General features: G+C 47.1%; 2 protein-coding genes across 2 annotated transcripts in view; both read left to right on the forward strand.

The window, feature by feature from the left end:
• Positions 1 to 12,398, forward strand: part of LOC135219140 (large ribosomal subunit protein eL6-like) — a 102,336-nt gene extending 89,938 nt beyond the window's left edge. Inside the window, exons 2-6 of the mRNA XM_064255645.1 lie at positions 7,569 to 7,643; positions 8,515 to 8,660; positions 8,849 to 8,976; positions 11,597 to 11,784; positions 12,220 to 12,398. Of these exons, the coding sequence (XP_064111715.1) occupies positions 7,572 to 7,643; positions 8,515 to 8,660; positions 8,849 to 8,976; positions 11,597 to 11,784; positions 12,220 to 12,381 (696 nt within the window). The 5' untranslated portion in view covers positions 7,569 to 7,571 and the 3' untranslated portion in view covers positions 12,382 to 12,398. The remainder of the gene's footprint in view (positions 1 to 7,568; positions 7,644 to 8,514; positions 8,661 to 8,848; positions 8,977 to 11,596; positions 11,785 to 12,219) is intronic.
• Positions 12,399 to 12,443: 45 nt separating this feature from the next.
• LOC135218691 (serine/threonine-protein phosphatase PGAM5, mitochondrial-like) overlaps positions 12,444 to 25,314 on the forward strand; it is an 87,864-nt gene continuing 74,993 nt past the window's right edge. Inside the window, exons 1-3 of the mRNA XM_064255140.1 lie at positions 12,444 to 12,517; positions 24,370 to 24,467; positions 24,792 to 24,859. Of these exons, the coding sequence (XP_064111210.1) occupies positions 12,444 to 12,517; positions 24,370 to 24,467; positions 24,792 to 24,859 (240 nt within the window). The remainder of the gene's footprint in view (positions 12,518 to 24,369; positions 24,468 to 24,791; positions 24,860 to 25,314) is intronic.

The raw sequence follows: 25,314 nt of genomic DNA on the forward strand, positions 1-25,314 counted from the left end.
AATGTAGCGCAGTGGCTACATTTGGAGGGAGTGAGGCTGTCTCTCTATCTAGACGATTGGCTGATCAGAGCAAGCTCACAAGAAAGATGTCTGGAGGACCTACAAAAGACACTGACTTTAGCAAGTTCGTTGGGGCTTCTGGTGAACTTCCAGAAGTCACAATTAATCCCCAGTCAAGAGCTGATATATCTGGGGATTCGGATGGTTTCTCCGGATTTTTCGGGCATATCCGTCACCAGAGAGGATTGCTCGTTGCCAAGAGAAACTAACGACCTTCCTAGAGAAAGATGCATGCACAGCGAGGGAGTGGATGAGTCTGTTGGGGACACTTTCTTTCCTCGCTGGAGCAATTCGTTCTCTAGGAAGGTTGCATCTCAGACTCTCCAATTCTTCCTTTACCGGAACTGGAGGTGTCTCTCTCTAGACCTGGAATTCTCCTTCAGGATATCAAAAGGAATCAAGAAGGACCTTCTGTGGTGGACAGATCCTCTCCGATTTGCAGAAGGTCTGTCTCTGTACATGCCAAACCCGAACCAAGTATTGTTTTCCGACGCGTCGGAGACGGGTTGGGGTGCGACCCTAGGGTCAAGAGAAATGTCAGGCACCTGGGAGGGGGAACAGGTGTCCTGGCACATCAACAACAAAGAGTTGATGGCAGTGTGGTTGGCGTTAAAAGCCTTCGAGCCCCACGTCCGAAATGCTATAGTTCAGGTCAACTCGGACACACCACAGCCTTGGCTTACATAAGAAAGCAGGGGGGGACACACTCTTTCTCCCTGTACGAAACAGCGAAGGACTTGCTGTTGTGGTCTCAGGCAAGGAAGATTGTTCTCCTCACCAGGTTCGTACAGGGAGAAAGGAATGTCAGAGCCGATCTCCTGAGCAGAGGAATCAAGTGCTCCCCTCGGAGTGGACTCTGCACTCAGGAAGTTTGCCAGGACCTGTGGAGGTTATGGGGCAGACCTCTTATCGACCTTTTTGCGACAGCAAAGAACAAGAGAATAGACCTCTACTGCTCCCCGACTCTCGGACCCAGGGAGCAGTGTCAGTCGATGCTTTCCTCCTAGACTGGCGAGGTCTGGACGTCTATGCTTTTCCTCCATTCAAGATTCTGAGTCAAACACTCAGAAAGTTTGCGGCCTCGGAAGCGACAAGGATGACGCTGGTAGCTCCATTCTGGCCGGCCCAAGATTGGTTCACAGAGGTACTGGAATGGCTAGTGGCGACTTTCCAAGAGCTCTCCACAAAGAGTAGATCTGCTCAGACAACCCCACTTCGACAGGTATCACAGAAACCTCCCCGCTCTCAATCTGACTGGCTTTCGACTGTCAAAAGTCTTGTCAGAGCGAAGGGTTTTCAGCTAAGGCAGCGAAGGCTATCGCATCAGCTAGAAGGCCCCTCTACCCTTAGGGTCTACCAGTCGAAGTGGGACGTCTTTCGCCGTTGGTGCAGAAACCAGAAGCTTTCCTCTTCCAGTACCTCTGTGACCCAAATCGCAGATTTCCTGGTTTTCTCAGGGAAAACAAAATGTGGTCTTGCAGTTTCGACCATCAAAGGATATCGGAGCATGTTTAGCAGCTGTGTTTAGGCACAGGAATTTAGATATCTCCAACAACAAAGATCTACATGATCTGCTAAGATCTTTTGAAACTTGCAAGAAACCCTCGTCTCAAATTCCGAGCTGGAACCTGGACGTGGTTCTTCGTTTCCTGATGGTCCTCGAAGTTCGTCGACCTCCCAGTCATCTTCTTTCAAGGATCTTACGAAGAAGGCTCTGTTTCTTTTGGCTTTAGCATCTGCCAAAAGAGTTAGTGAGCTTCATGCTCTAGAAGGAAGGGTAGGTTTCAAAGGAGATTCCGTGATTTGTTCCTTCCTTCCTTCTTTTCTAGCTAAGAACGAGAAACCCCTCAAATCCTTGGCCAAGGAGTTTTGAGGTTCCAGCTTAGCTCCCCCTGGTAGGGGAAGAGCCAGAAAGAACTCTTTGCCCTGTGAGGACTTTAAGATACTACCTCCAGAGGAAGAAGCTCTCTTGAAGGGCATTAAGGACAGACTTTCGGTGCTCTGTTAAGGATCCCAGTAGACCATTGTCTAAAAATGCTTTGTCCTTCTTATTAGAAGCCTCGTGAAGGAAGCACATTTGGCTTGCGGTGAGGATCACTTCAAGCTTTTGAAAGTCAAGGCTCACGAGGTAAGAGCCATTGCGACGTCCTTGGCTTTCAAACAAGAATATGTCACTCCAGAATCTGATGAAAGCAACATTCTGGAGATGCAATTCAGTATCACGAACCACTACCTTAGAGACGTCAAGATTACTTACGAGAAGTGCTTCGCGTTCGGCCCGTATGTATCGGCGGATTCGGTGCTGGGGCAGGGAGCTGAAGGCATATCCTTTGTAAAATTTTTTCCCCTATTGTTTGTGTTGGTGTTTTTATATGTTTTTTTTTGTTTGAAAGAGGATGCGGGTAGGCATCTCTTTCTATTCGTATTGCTAACATTTAGAATGGTTAGGTGATCTGTTCGTGCTAGAGCTCCCTGCATTGGTAGTGGTCAGGCTCTGTCATTTTAAGAGGGCGAATCCCCATTGACATGATCCGACTTGGATTCTACTGAGTAAGTGGATATCAAATCCCTTCGGTAGACCCAAAGAGTCTTTTCAGCTGTAGGTCACGCCCCTCGCTGTAGCTCTTCAGGCTTTGCAGACTAATAGACAGTAACTATGAAGTCTTCAGCCTTATCAGGTAAGAACCAAGGTTGTTAGTATCCTACAACAGATGTTGTTTTCCCCTTTTTCCTTGTTACCTCTGTCTTTTTCCCTCCACCAAGGGTGTCAATCAGCTAAGTATATCTGGCAGGAAAGTTCATGTACAAAAAATGATATTGTTATTTTAACAATAAGTTTTGTACATTACTTACCTGGCAGATATATACGATTGATGGCCCTCCCAGCCTCCCCTCAGGAGACAGTGGGGGAAGAAAATTATGACTGGAAAAGGGGGATTGGTTCAGACACCTGCCACCCAGCGGCGGGTGGGGTAGATCACCTGACCTACCTGTCGCATTTGCCGCGAGTTTTGAATTCTGTCGTGACGTCAGAGACGTAAGCTAAGTATATATCTGCCAGGTAAGTATTGTACAAACATTTATTGTAAAATAACAATATCATGTTCATTACAGAAATAGGTATTGCCCAAAAAACGTGCTTGCACTGTCTGAAACCCATAGTAGACATCTGCTTAGTTGTCAATCAAGTTTTTATAACCAAGTATTTTTTACAAGCTAGCTATTTGAATAAATTTTTTCCTCAGTCAAACATATGCCCCTCAATGCCTAACTTTCCTCTTTTAACGACTTTCTGGTCATTGCAAATTCGGCCCCATAATTTCTTATGGTGCGAAAACAGACAGAGGCCCATGGACCGAAAACGATTGCGTCACACTACGGCGATAATCCAGCAGTAAAACATCTTCATATCCAAAAAGTAAATAATAAAGATATATATGCGCATTACGATTATAACAATTACATGTATAGCTGATAACAATCTGCATGAATAACTGGTAAACGTTCTGCAATGACAGTTGATATAGCAATTATTTACAATAGGTACGAAAGTCAAGATGTCGTGACGTCATAATACAGAACTTGAAAGAACTTCTAATTCAGAAAAATAATTACTTAAATTTGAGTCAGTCGAGTTACTTTTTCAATAACGAATATTTTTATCAAATTAATCATCATAAATATGTAAAATATTGATGTTTTACTACTTATTTAAAAATTAGCCAAGAGCACGCTTCTCGTCATCTTCTACCCAAACAGCTGTTTACGCCTGGCTTGTTGTTGATGAGAAATCGTGTTTCGATTGTTGTGATAAAAGTGCTCCAGCGTCTGTGGGTACAAGTGGTGTGCGGATTTATCACAGGAAATGGTTAGTTTATTGACACAAGCTACTCCGTAAACATCGAGATGGCGTCAATCTTCTAAATACCTCGAGTTGTAAGTAAAATGTTGACGCGTTTTGGTGAGATTTGCACTACGTTTTGAGACCGTTTCAGTACCCTCTGTTTAAATCTAAAAATTTTGGCCTTCAATTTTCTAACTTTGGAGAAAATACTTACTTCGAAAGGAGAGTAGAGGTCTTTAGCTCCGTTTCTCACCAACAAGAAGTCGCGACTGATGCCCATCTCGGGTGTCAGGACGCGTTATAATGTACTTTTTCGGAGGGTGGCTTGCATTGATGGTAGGTGGCCTGCTTGGCCTGCTGTGATGTTCTACCCTATTTCTGAAACCCAAATTATTGCGACCTTTCGGCAAAATGAAGCCCAATCACGTATTGTCGCTTGGGAAAACTGCAATTCCCCTTCAGCCAAGTTATAAGAAAAGTTAGGACTACACCATACTTAAACTTCAAATTAACTTCAAAACAGCGATGGAATTTTCAAACCATGTTCAATTAGACAAGGAAACACTAAAATTAGTGCCTTAGTGGCATGGTTGGTATGGTGTTGGCATCCCACCTCGGTGGTCGCGGGTTTGATTCTCAGCCATTGCATTGAGGAGTGAGAGATGTGTATTTCTGGTGATAGAAGTTCACTCTCGACGTGGTTCGGAAGTCATGTAAAGCCGTTGGTCCCCTTGTTGAATAACCACTGGTTCCATGCAACGTAAAAACCATACAAACAAACAAAACACTAAAATTACATCGCTTACGCTGACATCCTTTCGTCACTACAGAGCAATCACACCTAAAGGTGTTCCTGTTGTAGTCGATCTTACAAGTAGCTCCACAACACTCGCAGTCAGTGCTTTGCTTTTAGAATTAAATTGGTCTTTTGAGCGTATTCAATTAAACTTCTTTACCACCACTAGACAAATAATGATAAAATCACCGTAACCCACATTGCACTGCTCCAACTCGGTAGGAAGGTCGATGGTTTTTTGTCAAAATTAATGCCAGAAGGGCCAGCCACTGCCTCTGCCATAGCTACAGTGAGACAAAATGCCATTTTTTCCTTCGTTATTCAAAGTTTTCAGTCAAACAAGGATACCAGTGGGCACTAGACAGGTAACTTTATTACTACGCTGAAATCCTAGTGAAACTGGGTTTTGACTGAAGTCGTTCGTTTGGTTATGAAACCCATGACATCACGATGTCACACACTTGGTCTATAATGAGTAATTGGAATTGCTTTTGTTTGCGCAAAAAGTGAGTTAAAGGGCTCATTAAAAGTAAACATTACCATAGAGGAAACATCTCTTATGACTTGGGAAAAATTTGAGGTCAAAACTTAAGCTCATTTAATTCCTCCTTGTTTAATCTCTCCTATAATGACGATACTATTCGTATAGCTTTTCACATGCTCTTTCCATGTAGGTGGATTTTTTTTAATATCCAGTGCAGCATGCTTCTGAAGTTTTACTAAGCTAGGATGGTTAATGTTGATTCCCATGAACAAAGTACTTTTGATATCCTAAGACTACCTTTACTGTTCATTGATGTAGGTATTTGATAGATGCCAAAAACTTTATGCCACTATGGTAAATGACTGATTGGCGACATAATGGCCACCTCCCGAAAAAGTGCTTGAATTATGCTATTATTTCGTAATTTAGGAGAAAACACTTCAAGAGGAGCGTAGAGGTCTCGGCGTGCTGTCTGGATGCCCACAACTCTTTGACTTGATGCTCATGGCAGCGAATTCAAGTACTTTTTCGGGAAGGTGGCTGCTGTGTTACTGCTCGGTCATTTACCCTATACGTAGTCTATTTTGGTAGGAACTGAGTTTCAACTCTATTTTTCTTAAATATGAGCCAGCTGGTTACAAAGGACACAATTCCAGACTTAGCGGATCAGTGCTATTGACATGGCACAGTACCGAAAGGTGATGCTACTTTTACTGTCATTTTTGTAACATCTGCTTTCAGTAAGGGGGTTGGCAGAACTGCGCTTTGCGTCTTATCCGTATTTTTAAGGTTATTGGCAATCTCTTATATGCATACTGGCAAGCAGCATATTGCACTACGCATGCAAGCCACAGGCGTTACAGGAGCTTACCAATTGCCACTTCCTTTATCTTTAGTAAATTTATTCAGTGTTACTTACTAGTACTTACTAGTAAACAATCCTCTGTTGCAGGTAACATTCCATGTTACCTTAAAAGATCAATGCATTGCGGTTCGTATTCATAAAAATTATGAGTTAGCTGAAAATAATCAAAATTACAGGAGGAACACTGACTGGACAACTTCACTTTATGAAAGACCAAACCAAATGACAAAGAGAAAATTACATCTGTAAAATATTTTCCCTGGTTGCGTGACTCCTAGGTATGGAATGTAACCACCCGCAATTCAGTTTTAAGGAAGAACGAACTTGCATCAGAGCAGACTGTCAGTGTTTTAAAGTAACCAAAAACAAATATTTTGAGGATGGTGGTTAATTCATATCTTGGGTATGGTTGATTTCCCAAAAAATGTTCAGAGACAAAGTTTAATTTTATATGCCAAATGCATCTAAATACTAAAATAATTGTAGAATAAGTTGGAACTGTTGTGAAATAATACCCTGTTCTTTTAAAAGTAGATGGGTTGAATGCAGTGTGTTGGGTCACAACTTACTTGTGGGGGCTTGTGTAGGGGTGAAGCTCTGCCAGTCAGGTTAAGGCACTGTGGGTTTGAATAGGTTGAGTTATGTATGGTTGGGTATATTCCCTCTGAAATGACTACTTTAGTAGCCCCGGCCCTTCACTTCATATTTGCTCTTGTCTTCAATATATCGGTTTCAGTTCTTATATACTTCACTTCATATTTGCTCTTGTCTTCAATATATCGGTTTCAGTTCTTATATATTTGCCCAGCTGTCTAGGAGAAGTAATTTATTCACTTCTGGTTTTTTTTTTCCCCCCTCTATTGACCCTTGTTATTACTATTATATTAAATGTATTATTAGTTCACTGTGAAAAATTCTGAACACTAGCCCCATAGGGAAGGCCATCATAGCTATATCTTTGTGCTCTCAGAATTTTCCTGATCTCATCTCCTTTTGTTCACATTTATAGTGTGACAGATTTCTAGTAATTGGATGCATGGACATCTAAAAGAAATACTCACCAACCACAAGCCTTGAGAGAGAATGTCATTGTTGAGTCAAAAGTCTATATCCAAAATTCCATTTTCCTTTGGGAATTATTTTCAGGAAGGGTAATGCTTACATGGGAACTAAATACATCACAGACAAGTGAAATACAAATTGTGACACAAAGCTAAGCAAGTGTTTCATATGATCAGCCAACATTTTGGCAAGGGTTCGTTCTCCTCTTGTGGTCATTGACACGTTTATGATGTTCTATCATATTGGGGATGCCCCCTTGCAGTTATATTTATGCATACCATGTGATTAAAGTAGAGTGTTTTGGAACAGTTTCTCACAAAGCTTAGATTATATTTATTAGGATATATTCATTGTCGGTTATTCTTCCTTACAGTTAATACTGTGTATTTGTTTAGAATTGAGTGTACTGTTGTGTTGGTGGTGTTATGGATTTTGATTGATGATTTTTTTCCCCCAGAGGATGAGTGACACGAAGGTGAAGGAGAAGAGGCCCCTGAAGGGTGGCATTATCTGCTTCGGCAGGGGCAAAAAGGTAAGCCGTGACTTGAGTTTAATGTGTGTAATACTTTGCTTGATTAAAATTGGGCCTTATTTTATGTATTGAGATTTAATGTATGTAATACCTTGCTTAATTGAAATCAGGCTTTATATTATGAGTGACTTTGCCACCATGTTTTCTCAAGTTGTTGTAATAGAGATTGTAGGCTTTGAATTGGATATGAAAACAACTCGATGGAAGCTCTATAAATAGGTTTTGTGGTTGATAAGAAGGGAGACGGGACTGGACTGAAGGTTAAGAATTATTGGTGTTGTAACATTCTCTCTCAAAATACACACAGTAAAGATTGTTGGTTTGTGCTTGAATAATAGGCTATTCAGCTTAGAGTAACTTTGTTTTAGAGTTCACCCCCAGGCAATGTAAACTTTATATATACAGGAAGTCCCCAGTTATTGGGTGGGGTGCTGATGAGTGAAAACTGCCAGTAACCGAAACTGCGATTTATGGCATTGATTGATTTTTAGTTCTTACTGGCGTCCCAACGACGACAATTTATGGCAGTTATGGCACCTCAGTTTGGTATGTTATGGTGCCATAACTATTTTTCAGCACCTTATGGGCACCATAACTTATTATCAGCACCTTATGGCACAAACTTTATCATCAGCTACTTATGGCGCCGATAACTGAAACTTGGCCCATTATGGAGCCATAAAGCTCCGATTTTATGGTGCCAGACAAGTGCCATAAAACCGTATCACCATTAACCTAGGACTGCCTGTACATACCTAGAAAGTGTTAGTATAATGTACTCTTTTAGCAAATTCCATTGCTTTCCACAGTTGAAAAACTGAAGAATAGAATCTTTCGTAAACCGATGTTCACTTATGATAATTTTTTTCAGAAACTCATGCCAAGACCACCTCTTTATATTACCAAACCCATTGGAGGAGAGAAAAACGGTGGCACACGTAATGTACGCACGAAGAAGCGACCAGCTTACTATGCTACCCAGGTTAACAGGAAGAAGAGGAAGATTTCTGGCCCCAAGTAAGTATCACGACATTTGTTTTGAGGGCCTCCTTTCTTAACTGTGGATGGTGGTTGGATAGCAGGTTTTTGCCAGGGTTTTTTCAATGTTCTGAAATAACCAAAAATGACCAATCCAGTAAAGGGAAGTTTTAATATTTATGAAATTTTGATGCATGATATATATTTGTAAAATTTTTGTATTTCAGGACAAGAGTTGCTCCTCTCCGCAAGTCTTTAACCCCAGGAACAGTCTGCATTGTTCTTGCCGGTCTTCACAAGGGCAAAAGGGTTGTTTTCTTGAAGCGTTTGACTCAAGGCTTATGTTTGGTTACAGGTTGGTATAATTTCAAGTTCTGTTGATCTTAAAAAATTACGGAAGATCAGTCATCATTTTTGAGTATACTGTACTTGGAAAGTGACACCTTAGGCTTAAGTATGAAGCATGGCTGATGTCCCTGATTTTATTAAGTACGTAAATTTTAATATTATAAAAGTACCTACCAAGTAATTACTTTGCTAACGATTAGCCTCGCAAAGCATCCTAATTTAAAAAATTGATGTGCAAGGGACTGTTGTAATGCATGGGCAACAGGAACTTGCAAGCGACAGGAGCCCACAGTGTCATTCTTATATGCTGTGCAACTGACAAGACGTCTAGTGCTCCCGAGTTCATACCCTCTTTAGTTAGATTTTTGTCTGTTGCATTTAACTGGGTTGCTTTACCTACATTAGTTTTTTCTCTTCTGTTAGCGCAGAATATTAATATGTTTGACTACTCAGTGCTTCCAGTTTTGCTTTTGTAGCAAAGGCTGCAAGACTAGATTGACCAAGCTGTGCGTGCACACTAGGTTCAGTAAATGTAGAGGACAGGTGTGTACAAGAGATCTTACCTGTGGTGAGAGTAAGGACTGGGATGATAGTAGGTGGAAGTTTTTGGAATCTTGCTTGAATAGGTTAGGAAAGAGCAGGATCAGGAATGCGGCTGCTAAAGCCCAAAGTGGGCTTCTGTTAGTAGGGGCTCTTCCTCTAGGCCTGAGAAAGACTCTGGTCTGCCTCTTCCTTTTACTCCTGGTAGTAATGTTTCACTTATCCTCAGCGTTGATAAAGACGTAAGTGAAGTGTCATTAGAGGAGGTGGTTGCCCGTCCCATCAGCTCTCGTAGATGAAGGTCACTATCCTGCTCCCATGCACCGGGGAGGACATACCAGAGGGAGGCTGATGGGGTTTGCCCACGGGCTACTGCCCCCTCTGTTGGTCTTGTTGTCAATTCCCGAGAAACGACAGACTTGCTGTCGGAAAGGCATGTCTGTGGATGTGTGCCGTTTATCATTCTGTTCCAACTCGTTTTGTGATCACAGGTGTCGTAGACTCTACAGGGACGCTTCTAGGCCATTGAAAAGGCATGTGCATGATTCGGCTCCAGAGTCCCTGGCGCCAATCAAGCTGCATAACGATTCATATGACCTTAACCTTCCTTCGTGTAGCGACGGAGTTGCCACTTTGGTTTTTGTTCCGGTACAGTTGCCTTCTCATTGGTTGAACTCACCTGCACTGCTGTCTCCCGAGGACTTCAAACATCAAAAGCTCTGTGCTAGGCATGAGGCTCTCTTCAGTGACCGTGTGCCCACCACTGGCTCCAGCACCACCAGTTTTTGCTCCCATGATGACTGCTCTGCTTCCGCACCTGTACCTTGGATCTGCAACTCACGGCCCCTTCTGCTTCAGGACATGTAGCCCATTGGCAACAGCAGACCTTAGTTTCGGAATCAGAGATCCTAAGTCACGTCAAGAAAGCTCCTCTGGCAGGGTTAAGACAGCCGACGACCTTTCACTGGTTTCTTTGGAGGACGAGGAAGATGAGGGTTAGGATTCGGCTCAGTTGACAGCATACAAGGCTCAAGATCTTAATGACCTACTGAAATCTTTAGGTACTTCCAAGCAATAGTTGATTGTTCCTGGAACCTGGATGTAGTATTAAAGGGATGTAGTATTAAAGCTGGCCCTCCCTTCAAGCCCCTCAATTCCGCCTCTCTCAAGAATGTTTTACGTAAGACATTTTTAGTGGCATTAGCTATGGCTAAATGTGTGATCAAGCTACACACTATGGATATAGTCGGATTCTCCCAAGGCGACACAGTCTGCCCCCTTCACCTTTGGCTTCCTAGCCAAGAATGAGGATCCTCTAAGTCATGGCCTTGCTCATTTCGTATAAGGAGCTTAACAGGTATCGGGGGCTCGGACGGAGAAGAAAGCTCTGTCCTGTCAGAGCACTGAAGTGTTACCTGGAGAGAACAGGGAAGATAGGGGATCCTCAAGTAACCTGTGGTTTTCGGTCACTGCTGCACTACTACAGGTTGAGATGAGCACCACCAGAGGCAGCATCTCCTGTTGTAGATCTCTTACCAGGTTAGCAAGCATCAAACAGTGAGTCAGTGTTAGACATTCCTCTAGTTGAATGATAACATTCCTTTAATGCATCGAGTTACTTCTGTCCATTCATCCCAATCCCCTATCAATGGGGTTCAGCTAAGTACTTACTTGGAAAGTTACTTTTATACTATATCAGAGCCAGCCTTCCACCCCTCTGGTTTTCATAGACTTTGCGGCAATAAATAAGAATGACGCTGGGGCTCCTGTCGCTTGCGAGTTCCTGTTGCGGTGGGCGGGACCTGTCATCTCCACACTGCAAGAGTCACTTGCGTGCAAATTTTCTAATTTAGGATGCTGTGCGAGGCTAATCGTTAGCCGAGTAGTTGAAGTATTATTTTATTATAAAAATATATTAAGTATGATGCTCAAAACTTGTATATCTATTCAAATCGAACATGTTTGACTGTTTAAGTAACACCCTATTTTAAGATGTGTTCTTGGTTATACAGTGTATGTAATGATAAGGTAGTATTTTGATACGTAGTGTAGCGGAAGGTTACTAATTTTTTTTTCTTTTTTAATAGGACCATTCAAGATCAATGCCTGCCCACTGCGTCGTGTGAATCAAATTTATCTCATTGCAACTGCTACCAAACTTGATGTCAGTGGAGTTAAGATTCCCAAGCGTGTCAATGATAAGTACTTCAGACGAACCAAGAAGTCCTCTAAGTCAAAGAAGGAGGAGGGAGACATCTTTGAGAAGAAGACTGACGTAAGTACTACTGTTTTACTTTCTCTTACCATGCCTATGTTAGTGCCATCATTGCACTTCATTCAGTGCAAGGTAAGCATCACTTAGGGTTCTTGGCAGCCTCCCTTCTGCCCCTAGCTGCAAACCTTTTCATTCAATGTAAAAAAAAATTGGTTTACAGTTATTTAACCATTCTTAACTAATAATAACTTGAATAGATACCACACAGTCTTTACAAAAACAGTTAAAAAAGATAACCAGACAACTACGAAAACAGTTCATGCCTCGAGTCTTTAGGACAGCCTGACATCATTTTTAAAATTTAAAAGTCCAAAGTACCTCATTGTGGCTCTCATTTAGAAAAACTAAAACAATTACAGTATTATTTTGTATTAAGTCTCCAAAGGTGAGAAGCTATGGTAGTGTCATTAACTGTGTGTTTTTTGTTTTTTTTAGAAATACGTCTGTAGTGAGCAGAGGAAAAAGGATCAGGCTTTGGTCGATAAACAGATTATTGAGGTCATCAAAAAGCGGGAAGATAAGAAAATGCTCTTTGGGTACTTAGGCACATGTTTCGGCCTGAGAAGCAACATGTATCCACATTTGTTGAAGTTCTAAATACATAGACAAATGTACACGTTTCTTTACTTAACCTATGATAAATTCTTTGGTAAGTTATCATGAAGGAACTTTTTATCAGATGGCAAGCTGTTTGTGGAGTTCCTGTTGAGAAAGGAGCTGCAATAGCAATGAGGTAAGTTGGTGGTTAAATGCTTTGAACCTGGCTACTAACAACAGTCTACTCCTAGCAGCTCAATTAATGTATTTGTTATGGTTGTAATTCAAGGTTTGTAGTTTGAAGTGAAAATCCATACTGAAGCTGAAATAGGACTAAAGTGAGACTGACCAGCAATTACCAAACTACTGCACTGTATAACTGTAGAGCCAAAGGTCCTTTACATTAGGAATTACGTTCAGTGAAGCTGGAAACGGCTGCTAGGCTTTGTTCCGACACGGCATACAAACCTTCGGTCCTTTTACAATAGGGAAGGTACTAGCGGCAGCTGGATAGGTCGTAAGCTTTCGAACAAGGGGTTCGGTAGTTAACTGCTTGTCCGACAGGCGCGCGCGCGCGACTGGGAGGTAAACAAACCACTTTTGCTTTCGGCCTCACAGCGAGTAGACGTGTGTGTTCGACGCTCTCTGCCCGCTTCTCGTCGTTTGCTTTCCTTAAGTATATGGTTGTGTTTGTGTATGAAAGAATCATTGTAAGTACAATCATTTCTCTTTTTTCATTGAATTGTGATATTTTGGTCAATTATGGAATCTCCTCGCCTCGCTACCCCACGGAGACTATGCCCGGGTACCGAAGGCGTAAATGCGGAAGTACCGCTCATTCCCGGAAATTGACCCACATGTTTGTGCGCTCGGTGTCGGGGGCGCGAATGCACCCGAGCCGAGCCATGTGAAGTTTGTAATAATTGGTCGGAGGCGCAGTGGACTTTGTATGAGGGCAGGAAGAAGCGAAGGCCTGCAAAGGAGTCGTCGGAAAGCTCTCCCGCGACTCCTTTGGTTATGGACACTTCGTCGTCTTTCCTGCCGCCCGCTCAGCTTCCACGTTTGGCGCCTTCCCCTTCGGGGGGGGTTTCTAGGTCCTTCTCCTCACCTGACTTGTCGAGTGTGGAGGAGGGCGCTAGATACCCTGACGTCGAGTTGTACTCTGGGTCCTCTATCCGTTCGTCTTCGCGCGAGCGGGTAGAGGAGCCTGCTAATCACCCGACTTTGCCTTCCTCAGGTGCGGTTGCCGCGAAGGACGACCTCGGACAGGTGTGGGGCATCGTTGGGGCTGCAGGGCGTGCCGAGTGTCAGGGGCTGCTCTACTCCATCTCGCTGCTCCGTGGCGGTCACTCATGCGACGGTTACGACCACCACCACGACCCTTACAACACCTGGCTACGCTTCACCTCCTCACCTGGTGTACACCCGCACGCGTCTCTGTAACACCTACTACATCGTGCAGGGGCAGTCGCCGTATCACGGGGAGTGTGATGCCGCCACCTGGGTTTGCTGTGCTGCCGCGACCGACTTCGTGTGCCCGAAGAGCTCGCCCCTGGACCTCCCACCAGTACCAAGGATGTCTGTGCCGCTGGTCCGTCCAACTGGACAGCCTGCACAGCCTGCCGTACCTGCCGTACCTGCCCAGCCGCCGTTCTCGGACGTGACGTTGATGACCACTGCTGCTGTTCCTGTACCTGCCCCTGCCATCTCTACTGCTGTTCCTGTGATGCCTGCACCTACTGACGTTGTTCCTGTTCCTGGCCCCGCTGCTCCCGATGCTGATCTGTTCGGACAGGTGCGTCCGGGCCCTGTTGCTTCGGCAACAGCAGCCCCGGCTCCGCTCTGGATGACAGATCTGACGTCGGTCCTGAGGAGGTTGACGAAGAAGAAGAAGAAGAGGAGGAAGGTGTCGTCGTCGTCTTCATCGTCTTCTTCGTCGTCGTCGTCGTCTGTCGTCTGCCGCCTCTTCCCCTTCTTCTTCTAAGGCTCGCCGAAGAAGAAGAGGTCGCTCCCCCCCCTAAGAAGTCTCCTTCGGGAACTTCTAAGGGCCCGTCTCGCTCTGGTGAGACGGTTCTTCCGCTGGTCACCCTGCTCCTTCGGGGCAGGACCCGTCTCTTCTTCGCGAGGAAGAAGACTACGGGGACCAGAGGAGTGCCAGGCTAACACCGGCACTTCCTCACCTGCTGTTAGTGGTTCGCCACGGCAGCAGGATCCGTCTCGGCCTCTCGTTCGCGAGAGTACCGAGTGTACGGTCGCCTAACAGCGACCGTGCAGCCAGGAACCAGACCTCTGAGTCCGCTCAGCGTCAGGTTCACGGCACGGAGCGGGAAGACTGGTGACAGCCGCTCACGCGACTCTCACCAGACCAGCTCTCGCTCTCGTGGCGAGCAGCTGGCTACCCGGGCGGACGTGACGGTCCATGACCGGCCACGGGCTGAGGCTGGAAGAGGATCCCCCCGTTCGCCGGCACCAGCCACGGCTGGTACCAGCGAACTGACGCGCCGTGAGGACACGCACCGGTCTCACCGTGACCGTAGAGCTCCGCCGGTCGCCTGACCGTCATCTCGCACAGAGAGCGATCGGGTACGGCGACCAGCACCAGCTCTTCTGACACACGAGACCGGGGCCGCTGTTTCTCGTCCAGCCGTTCTCCACAGCGAGAAGGCTCGACTAGGTCTGCAGCTCGATCGCCACCGCGGGTTGACGATTGCCTGCAGTCTTCCAAGCCCGCTGGTTCTGCCAGCGAGCGAGGAAGGAGCGTCAGGTCTGCCTCTCCCATACCTTCAACCTCCTCGGGTTACACCGGGAGGGGCGAGGTATTGAGGAGTGATCGTGAGGGTGCGCCCCTCAGATCCCACCACGTCGTCGTACGTACCAGGCACGGTTCTCGGACCAGCCAGGTCGTACGCACAAGTGGTTGGAGGAGAACCGAGAGGGGTCTGTCGCTGTTCCTCCCCTTGAGGGAGGAGGGTCTCGGGAGATGCTCCTGGTTTGAGGGACTGGATGGTCCGACTCCGCAGGACGCAGTCACTCCTGAGATCCAGAGGAACTTTGCCGAGGTTATTGCGCTGATTCGTCAGCACAACGACCTCGGGGAAGGATCGCCGCTCCCACCATCCGAGCCCACGTCCCGGCTCGAGTCGTTCTGGGGCCCGAAGAGGGAACCCAGACCGACGTGGTTTGCCGCGTTCCGAGCTTGCAGACTCAGTGCTGGACCAGGTTGAATCGCTTGTTTCCGGACAAGACGGTTCGCTCAAGTCTGGCAGGTCGAGCAAGCTGCTTCCGCCTCCTCTGCTGCGACAGCGGCGTTTTTACGTGCCATCTGAAGACCCGATGCCGCCCAAACAGGTGAACCCGGAGTTAGCCAGGCTGACTCCGGGTGTGTCTCTGCAGCAGCTCCTGTCCGAGAACCTATTGTTCTCGCAGCAAGAGGCACTCGGCCTGGAATCTACCGCCATGGCAGCTTTCCAGGCCGTCTCCTGGCTAGATCTGTGGTCCCTCACAGTATCTAAGGTCGCAGCCAACTCCGGGGGAATTTTCTCCTGAGATGACTCGGCCTTTAGGAGACTTTGCCAGTCTGGAGGAAGAGCCATCTCCTTCCTTGCCCACCAGACGGTGAACCTGTGGGCCAACCTGGTTCTCCGACGAAGGGACGCCCGTCCTTACTCGGGTTTCCAGGGCGGCCGGGCGTGAAGCGGCGTGTTGGGACTTCGCAACGGACCTTTACTGAGTTCCACGTCTCTCTTTCCAGGAGAGATGGTGGACGCTGCGGTGGACAGACGGCGCACTGACGACAGTGACCGTCTGGTTCACCAAGCAGTCTCGAAGGCTTCTGGGCAGCCTCGGACTGCGGCCAAGTCTAAGAGCTCGGCTAGCGCTTCCTCGGTGGCTAAGACGGTAGCTGCGTCGAAGCCCCGGGGAAAGACTCTGTCTTCTTCGACTTCTACCAAGGGGAGCCGTAACCAGCCCTCCTCCAGCCCTCCTCCTCCTGTGGAGGCTCTGGGAAGAAGTCGAAGAAAGTAAACGCTAGGGACGGCGTTCCCCCTCACCTGCTTGCCGGAAGTGGGGGGGGTGCCTGGCCAGCCATTGGGCAACTTGGCAGCGCTACGGCGCCGAGACCTGGATTGTAGAATGTCCTTCGGGAGGGATATCTATTACCCTTCGAATCTCGGCCACCCCTCACCTCCAACCCGGTCCAACAGCAGTCGTACGTTCCAGGGTCCATCGAAGGACGTAGCACTGAGACAGGAGATCAAGACCATGCTGAGCAAGAGAGCTGTAGAAATCGCACGGATCAGTCACCGGGCTTTTACAGTCGACTCTTCCTGGTGGAAAAGTCTACGGGAGGCTGGCGCCCGGTGGATAGATCTCTCTCCCCTGAACCGGTTTGTTCGCCAGACCCGTTCACGATGGAGACGGCACGCTCAGTGCTCGACTCCATCAGGGAGAACGATTTCATGCTTTCGGTGGACTTGAAGGATGCGTATTTCCAAATACCCATTCATCAGTCCTCCAGAAAGTACCTCCGCTTCATCCTCGACGGGACGGTGTACCAATTCAGGGCACTTTGCTCGGTCTCTCAACCGCCCCACAGGTGTTCAGCGAGTGTTTCACTCTGGTGTCTGCTTGGGCCATTCGCACGGGATAAACGTCTGATGAGGTATCTCGACGATTGGTTAGTCCTGGCGAGCTCTCGCTCGCAGTTTGCTACAGGACAGGGATCGACTGCTCGAGTTCTGTCGCGATCTGGGGATCGTTGTGAACTTCGAAAAGTCCGATCTCGAGCCCAAGCAGAGGATGAAGTACCTGGGTATGCTGATCGACACGGTAGCAGGGCGAGTCTTCCCCGCAGACTTGCGGATCAGCAGATTCAGGGAGGCAGCCAACCAGTTCCTGTCTCGGCAGGAGCAGGTAGCCTCAGCGATGGCAAGTCGTGATCGGACACCTGTCGTCACTCGAGAAGTTAGTCCCTCACGGGCGTCTTCACCTGCGGTCTCTTCAGTGGAGGCTAAAGGAGAGTTGGTCGCAGGCGACGGATCCCCCAAGCTTTCCAGTGTCACTGCACACCGGAGGTGAGGCAGGATCTAGCCTGGTGGCTGGACGACAGGAACCTCTTAAGAGGAGTGCCTCTGCGCACTCCCCCCCCGGACATGCAGCTGTTCTCAGACGCATCGACCGAGGGATGGGGCGCACACCTGGAGGAGTTGCTGACTTCAGGAGTGTGGGACAGAACGACAAGCACCTTCACATCAATGTACTGGAACTCAAGGCAGCGTTCCTCGCTCTCCAAGAGTTCCAGGACCGCTTGGTGGGACACTCAGTGGTGTTGATGTGCGAACACCACGGTAGTGGCCTACGTCAACAAACAGGGGGGCCTAGTGTCTCTCCTGTTGTACCAGTTGACTCGGCAGGTGCACGAGTGGGCCGAGGCACACTCAATAGAGCTGTCGGCACGCTACATTCCAGGGAAGAAGAATGTAGTAGCGACACGCTCAGCCGTCGGGATCAGGTGATAGGGACCGAATGGTCTCTACACCAGGACGTGGTGGAAAGGCTCTTCGACCTATGGGGGCGACCAGTCGTGGATCTGTTCGCCACCCGGCACAACAGGAAGCTCCGGGTGTCTTCTCGGCCCGTGCCGGACCCATGGGCAGCTTGCAGAGGACGCTCTTCAACACCCGTTGGGACAACCTCTTCGCCTATGCCTTTCCCCCGTTCAGCCTGATTCGCAAGGTGATCAGTCGAGCACTGGTCACCCCGAATCTCAGGATGATCCTGGTGGCTCCCAAATGGCCACAGGCCATTTGGGTATCCGGACCTGCTGGCGCTTCTCGCAGGAGAACCGAGAGAGATTCCCCCTTGGCACAACCTTCTCGCCCAGCCACACGTCGAGCGGTACCACCGAGCAGTCCAGTCCCTACGTCTTCACGCTGGCTGTTATCCACCATCTCTTGCGAACGAGAGGCTTTTCTCGTAGCGCAGCAACAGAGATGGCTGGAAACGTCCGTCAGTCCTCTGCAGCTGTGTACCAGGGAAGTGGGCCGTCTTCTGTGGTTGGTGTCGTAGACGGGTCTATCTCCTCCTCAGAGCCACTCTTCAGCAGGTAGCGGTATTTCCTCGTGTTTTTTTCTTCGCCGAGAGAAGCTCCTCTCAGTCCCCACAGTCAAAGGATACAGAGCCGCCTTTGGCGCTCGTCTGAAACGAGGGTATTGGACATCTCGAACTCGTTCGAGATCTCCTTGCTCATGAGGACTTCGAAAGGTCTTGCCCACCCAGGGAACTCAGGCCCCTGCGTGGGATGTGACTCTCGTCCTTAGGAGTTTGACTCGAACGCCGTTCGAGCCACTCCGAGAGTCGTCAGACGGGATCTGACCCTCAAGACCCTCTTCTTGCTGGCCCTGGCATCGGCGAAGAGAGTAGGGGAACTTCATGGTCTTTCCTATGATGTACGCACTCCAGGGGATGGGGATCTGTGACGCTCGATTTCGTCCCGACTTCGTTGCGAAGACTCGGAAACCGTCGATCCCTGACGACAGGTTCGAGTCATTCACGATTCCCTCCCTAATGGACTTCACCGATAATGATGCGGATGAGATGCTGCTTTGTCCTGTGAGCTACGGCGCTATCTGAAGAGAACTCGACACCTCAGGCCTGAGTGTCGACGCCTCTTCGTTAGCACCGGGGTGGGAACCAAGAAGAAGTATCCAAGAACACACTTTCATTCTGGCTGCGTGAGGTCATCAGGAGGGCGTATGAGGCTGATGTACTGACGACATCCGTACGTCCCGTCCGAGAGCTCACGAAGTCAGAAGTATTGGCCCCTCGTTGGCGTTTCGTAAGAACTTCTCCGTGGCGCAGGTCCTGAAGGCAGGGGTCTGGTCTAACCAGACTACCTTTACGTCCTTCTACCTTCGGGATATTGCCCACAGGTCCTTGGATACCTTTTCCTTGGGACCCGTGGTGGCTGCTCAACAAGTTGTGTAGCAAACCCAGACCCTCGCAGGCTTGAAACAGCATCTAGTCCTGGTGTGACTGTGTGGATGGATGTGTGAATGAGTGAGTGACTGGCTCCCTCTTCCCGTCTTTTCCTCCTCCTCTACCTGTGGGCAGAGGGCCACGGTCGTCACTACGCTGGATGAGGACGAGATGCAGGTGAGCTATATGACAGAGCCCCATCCTATCCCTTTCACTAGGGATAGGAGCAGAATATCCACCACTTCCTCCTACAAGGGGGGGGGAAGTGGATGCCTACAAGAGTCAAACCCATGACTTTATATTTGCTCCTGTACAGGAACAAGTTCTTACATTGCTGGTACGAAGAGATACGCTTGCCTCTCTCTTAGTACTCGGTCCAGAGGTCTGACCATTGATCCTGCGGTGCACACCCCGATCAATCTGACAGAGGCTTGGATCCCTCCCTCGCTCTTACGACCAGGGAGGCTTCCAAGGTTGGGCGAACACCAGTCTGTTCACAAAAGACTCAGATTCCACCCACCAAGAAGTGAGTCTTCCTATTGTAAAAGGACCGAAGGTTTGTATGCCGTGTCGGAACAAATGACAATTTGTCCAAAATTGCATTTTCCTAACTATACAAACCTGAGGTCCTTTTACACAGCCCCAGCCTCATGCCACCCCTCACTCTGCAGTTTTTTGCTTGGGCCAAAAGCAAAAGTGATTTGTTTACCTCCCAGTCGCGCGCGCGCGCCTGTCGGACAAGCAGTTAACTACCGAACCCCTTGTTCGAAAGCTTACGACCTATCCAGCTGCCGCTAGTACCTTCCCTATTGTAAAAGGACCTCAGGTTTGTATAGTTAGGAAAAATGCAATTTTGGACAAATTGTCATTTTATAGTTAAAGTAGTTCAGTAACTGACCCGCCCAGGTAGAGTGGGAGCATCTCACGCCCAGGCGTACACATACTACTTTGCTTTTGACCATCATTGAGTTAAGACGTATGTTCCATTGCTCTTTGCTCTACTGTAGCCAGCTTTTTTCCCTTAACTGCATTTGGTGAGACTGTTCCTTTTTCTTTGTATCATTCAGTGCATTTTTGTATGTTTGTTACAAGCAAACCCATGATTTTACGTATGCAACTTACCAAGTTGGTTTCTAAACTCGGCAGCTAGAATTTTGAAAATTCGCGGCAGTGCTATCTTGGTTTGGCTAGGTGACACCCCCTGCCCACTACCAGGGGAGAGAGGAACCAACTCGGCACTAGTTTTCAGGATTTATTTTCCGGCTGGTGCTGTCAACAGCTAGTTCAGTAGCAGCGGGAATTTGGTAATTGGTTACTTATTGATATTTGTGGATGATTGGTGAAGTACTCTTGAATTTGGTAGCCTTTTTGGGGAAAATATCCAAAGTGATTGGTGAAATAGTTTAAGTTTTTGCTTTTGTTTGAATTAGCCAGTATCAGGCATGTCCAATACTGGCTCTTTGGTTCCATGCAACGTAAAAGCCATACAAACAATTGTGGCAAAGTCTGCAATACTATGTTTATTAAGGCCTGTTATGACCCATATTCAGTTGTATTGAGTGTAGGGATCAATCTTGCGCACTGACTTGTGGGGAATGTGTTGATTGGGATGATAAAACATGGCAGAGGCAGACCTTAACTAGCCATTTGATCAAGTTGGAAAGAGAAATAAATGCTGCTAGTGCAAACAGTAAGAAATAGATAGGTTATAACTGTTGGTTTCTCTCCCTCGGCTTAGTTCAACCTTTCCCCTCTCCTAATCAACCTAATCCTAACCCTGATTCTATCGCCCGATGCTGTTGCCAGCCTAGAAGCTCGAGTAGACCTAGTAGACCTAAAATTCTCTTATGTTACAGGCAGTGGAGATTTTTGGAGAGAAGGTAGGTGATAGTGACTGCCAGCTAGAATTGTGGAGGAGGTTGCTGTTTGTCCTGCCAATTCTCCTAGGCAAAGGTTCCTGTCAAACTCTCCAGCCCCTGAGAGGAGTCATACTGGTAGCCCAGTGGAGGTCATCGGGGTCTGCCCACGAGCAGACAGCCTCTCAGGCAGTCGGGTCGAACTCTGAGGAGTCTCCCCAGACACCAATGGCGCTTTGTACGTAAGTCTCGTCCACTGAAAAGGACAACTCGTAACATAACGCCTTCCCTTCCCCCTTAAGAAGACTAGTGTTTTACAAGAAGACCAACGTCCTTGTTATACCTTCTGGGACATTCCAGAACTTTCTTCCCTAAGATGCTAGTCTTCCTTAAGGGCAATGTAAGTCTCATTCCTCATCGAGGAAGTCTTCTTCTGGACGTCTGCCTGAAGATGGTAGTTCAAAGGTAAAGTTCTGAGCATCTGTTGATGCTGGTTCTTTATCCTCCCATGCTTCCCTCTCCAGGTCGTTCCTCTGATTTCGCCTCTGGCTCCAAGAAGCTGTCTGCACCTGTCAGTGCATGTGCAACCTTGTACGGAGGAGGGTATTGTGTCCTTCAATGGTTGTGGGGATTCAGGAGCACCCATTGGCCCCTCAACAACCAGAGCGCCCATTGATACCTTTGGAACAACCAGCTGCTACGGGTGTAGGGTCTCGAACTTCAACTATTTCGGATCCATCCATTGCTGCAATTCCGAGTGTGCTAAATAGTATTTCGACATCTGCATAACCTCAAACTGTTTTGTCCCCAGTTTGTATGGAAAGAGATATGGGGAAGAGGTTAAGGAGACTCCTGCAGCTTGTATGTGGCTTCTTCAATATTTTTTAATGAATTTCTCAAACTTTTACCTACGGGCTCGGCTTTGTTGGAATCCTCTTGTGTGAGAGAGAATCTGTCAATCTTCTGAATTACCTAAACTAGATCTTTCCTTTTCTATTCACAAAGCTTTGAAAGATATTCATCTTTGGCTTGCTGACAAGGGGGATCAGGGAAAAGTAATTTTAACTTCCCTCCTCGCCTTTCTACATGGAGGCACTTGTGTTACGAGACCAAGGAGGCTTGCTCTGGGTGGGTGTTTCTGGTCTTATTGATTCGGCCAGGAGGACAGCTTTTAATTCAGCCAAAGTATTGGCCTAGTTTCTCGGCAGTTACATGTGATGACAGTTCAACTCCATCAGTGGGCTGTAGAGAACTTGGTAGACATCAGGGCCAGATATATTCCGGGAAAAAGAAACGTAGTGGCCGACAAGTTGAGCCGCAGGGATCAGATACTGGGAACGGAGTGGTCCTTGTACCAACAGGTAGTGGACAGGATGCTCATGTTGTGGGAAAGGCCAATCATAGACCTATTCGCAACTAGGTACAACAAAAAGTTGGAAGTGTATTGTTCAGTAGTCCCGGACGCAGAGGCAGTAGCAGAAGATGCGCTACAGCACCCTTGGAACAATCTGGACGTGTACGCATTTCCTCCATTCTGTCTAATCCGTCAGGTTCTGAACAGGGTAATGCGGTCTCAGAACCTCAAAATGACCCTGGTAGCTCCGTTATGGCCGAAGGCAGAGTGGTTTCCAGACCTACTGGAACTCCTAATAGACATGCCGAGAGAGTTACCCCCATGGAGCAACCTACTATGTCAGCCGCACATGGAGAGGTACCACCAGTCGGTGAAGTCCCTATCGCTTCAAGGGTGGGTCTAGATTGTCAAGTATCTCCTTCGAGCGAGAGGGTTTTTGCAGAAAGCAGCAACTCAGATGGCAGGAAATATCAGAAAATCATCTGCGGCAGTATACCAAGGAAAGTGGTCAGCATACTTGGATTGGTGTCGTAGAGGGAACGTCTCCACTCGGTACCACTATTCAGCAGTTAGCAGACTTTCTGGTATATCTCAGAACAGAAAGGCATATGTCTGTATCTGCAGTGAAAGGGGTACAGGGCTGCTCTAGCATTAGTCTTACGAATGAAAGGGGTGGACATTTCGTCTTCATGGGAGTTTGGGAGTTGGCCATGCTGATGAGGACCTTTGAACAGTCATGTCCACCAAAGGAATTAAAAGCCCCAGATTGGGATCTGACCATGGTACTGAGTAGTCTGACAAAACCCCTCTGCGAACCACTAAGGCAGTCCACAGATAGGAGCCTGACCCTGAAGACAGTCTTCTTATTGGCCCTAGCTTCAACCAAAAGGGTGGGGGAGCTACACGGCCTGTCATATCTCATAAAGCACTCGACAGGTTGGAGGTCAATGGTATTTGAGTTTGTTCCAGAATTCGTGGCCAAGACTCAAAACCCAGCAATAATGGACGGCAGATTCGACTCCTTTGCCATACCTTCCTTGGCAGACTTTGTAGACAATGACAAAGATGAGATGCTTCTGTGCCCTGTCAGGGTACTAAGAGTACCTAAGAAGGACAAGGCACCTCAGGCCGGGGTGCCGGAGGTTGTCCGTCAGTACAGGACGGAACAAGAATGAAGTGTCCAGGAATACAATATCGTTTTGGCTAAGGGAGACGATCAGGAATGCCTACATGACAGAAGACAGGGGGTCAAATAGCCAGGAGGGAGCTAGAGCTCATGACATCAGGGGCTTGAGTGTTTCTTTGGCCTTAAAAAAGAAAACGTCTGTGGAGAGAATTCTGAAAGCTGGGGTGTGGAAACGCCAAACAACTTTCACCTCATTTTATTTAAAAGACGTTGCCCATAGATCCTTGAACACTTTTTCCTTGGGTCCAGTGGTGGCGGCCCAACAAGTGTTATAGCGCATCCAGTACCCCTGGCGGGTCAGTTTGTGTCTAGTCTAAGATGAAGGTATGAAAGTAGAATGAATGGGATGACTGGTCTTTTTTCTTTACTACTTTCTTCCTACTCCTTTAACTACGGGCAATATGAAGGAGGGTACCGTCATATGCTGGAATGGACTAGATGCAGGTGAGGTGGTCACCCATACTGTGAAGCTATCTTAGGTTATGGTACACTTTTCAGTAGCAACACACCCCTCTAGATAATAGGGAAGAAAGGGGTGAGGGTGGATCCAGTTACATGGGACAAGAGTAGTGTGTGAGAAGGGAAGGTTCTCTGTTCTCCCATAATGGCTAAACCATAGAATGGTATCAGCACCCAGTGAGGGAAACCAATAGATTCGCTTATATCTTTGGTTCTAGGTTCATTGTCCATTCTCTTGGAATTCTCCTAATGTATTCGGAAATGGATAAGGTGGCAAACTCCCAGTCAGTTGTAGAGACTTACCTCCCTCCAATAAGTAAGTCTATCCTAATGTTAAGACCGAAAGGTTTGTTCCGTATATGAACAAATACCAAATTTGCAACTAATTATAACAGGTAAAGGCCCACCTCGAACCACCCCTCTAGCAGTCTAAACTGGGTTAGAAATATAACTGGTGGGTCACAGGACACTGAGGGCATTCTGGGTATACATGCCCTGTGACCTGGTATAGATGCCAATAGTCCCTGGATCTCACAAGTGTAATTTTAATTCTATCGGTTTCCAGCTTGGCGCTAGTAAATCCTAATGTTAAGACCTCAGGTTTGTTAGTTATGAAAAATACAAATTTGGTATTTTTCAGCATTAGAACTAGACCACCTTGCCAAAAACATTTTTAGGGTTTTTGAGGTAATAAGCTTCTTGGATTGGGTACAGGGAGCCTTGGTTTGGAAGATTAAGTAATGTCCCTCTTTGGATGAGGAAACTCTTGACATTTCAGGTGTTATTCCTTGCAATGATTAAAGTTATAAGAGATAGTTCGTTGGAGTTGGCCTCTCTTTTTACTCTACCATTCTTAAAATAAAAAATGAAAGAAAAAAAGCTTTGGTGTTCGTTCACTAAAGGTGTTAATGGGATGCAGAGGTCCACCTTGCATTACTGTCCTCTGGGAGACCTCTTCCCAAAGGACACTGTGGTTTAAGTTTCTTCTGAGCTTTGGAAGAAATCCACCCATGATTTACTCAATCGAATAAATGTCCTTGTGACCCAACTCCCAGTTCTCGCCAGCTATGCATGCTCAGCCCTTTTGTGGCAGGGTAGTATCCAGATCTAGGGGGAGAGCTCGCTTCACCCCTAGAGCAATTAAGAAGTTCTCAACAAAAAAA

Source organism: Macrobrachium nipponense, chromosome 1 (assembly GCF_015104395.2).
Source record: "Macrobrachium nipponense isolate FS-2020 chromosome 1, ASM1510439v2, whole genome shotgun sequence".
Lineage (NCBI taxonomy): Eukaryota > Metazoa > Arthropoda > Malacostraca > Decapoda > Palaemonidae > Macrobrachium > Macrobrachium nipponense.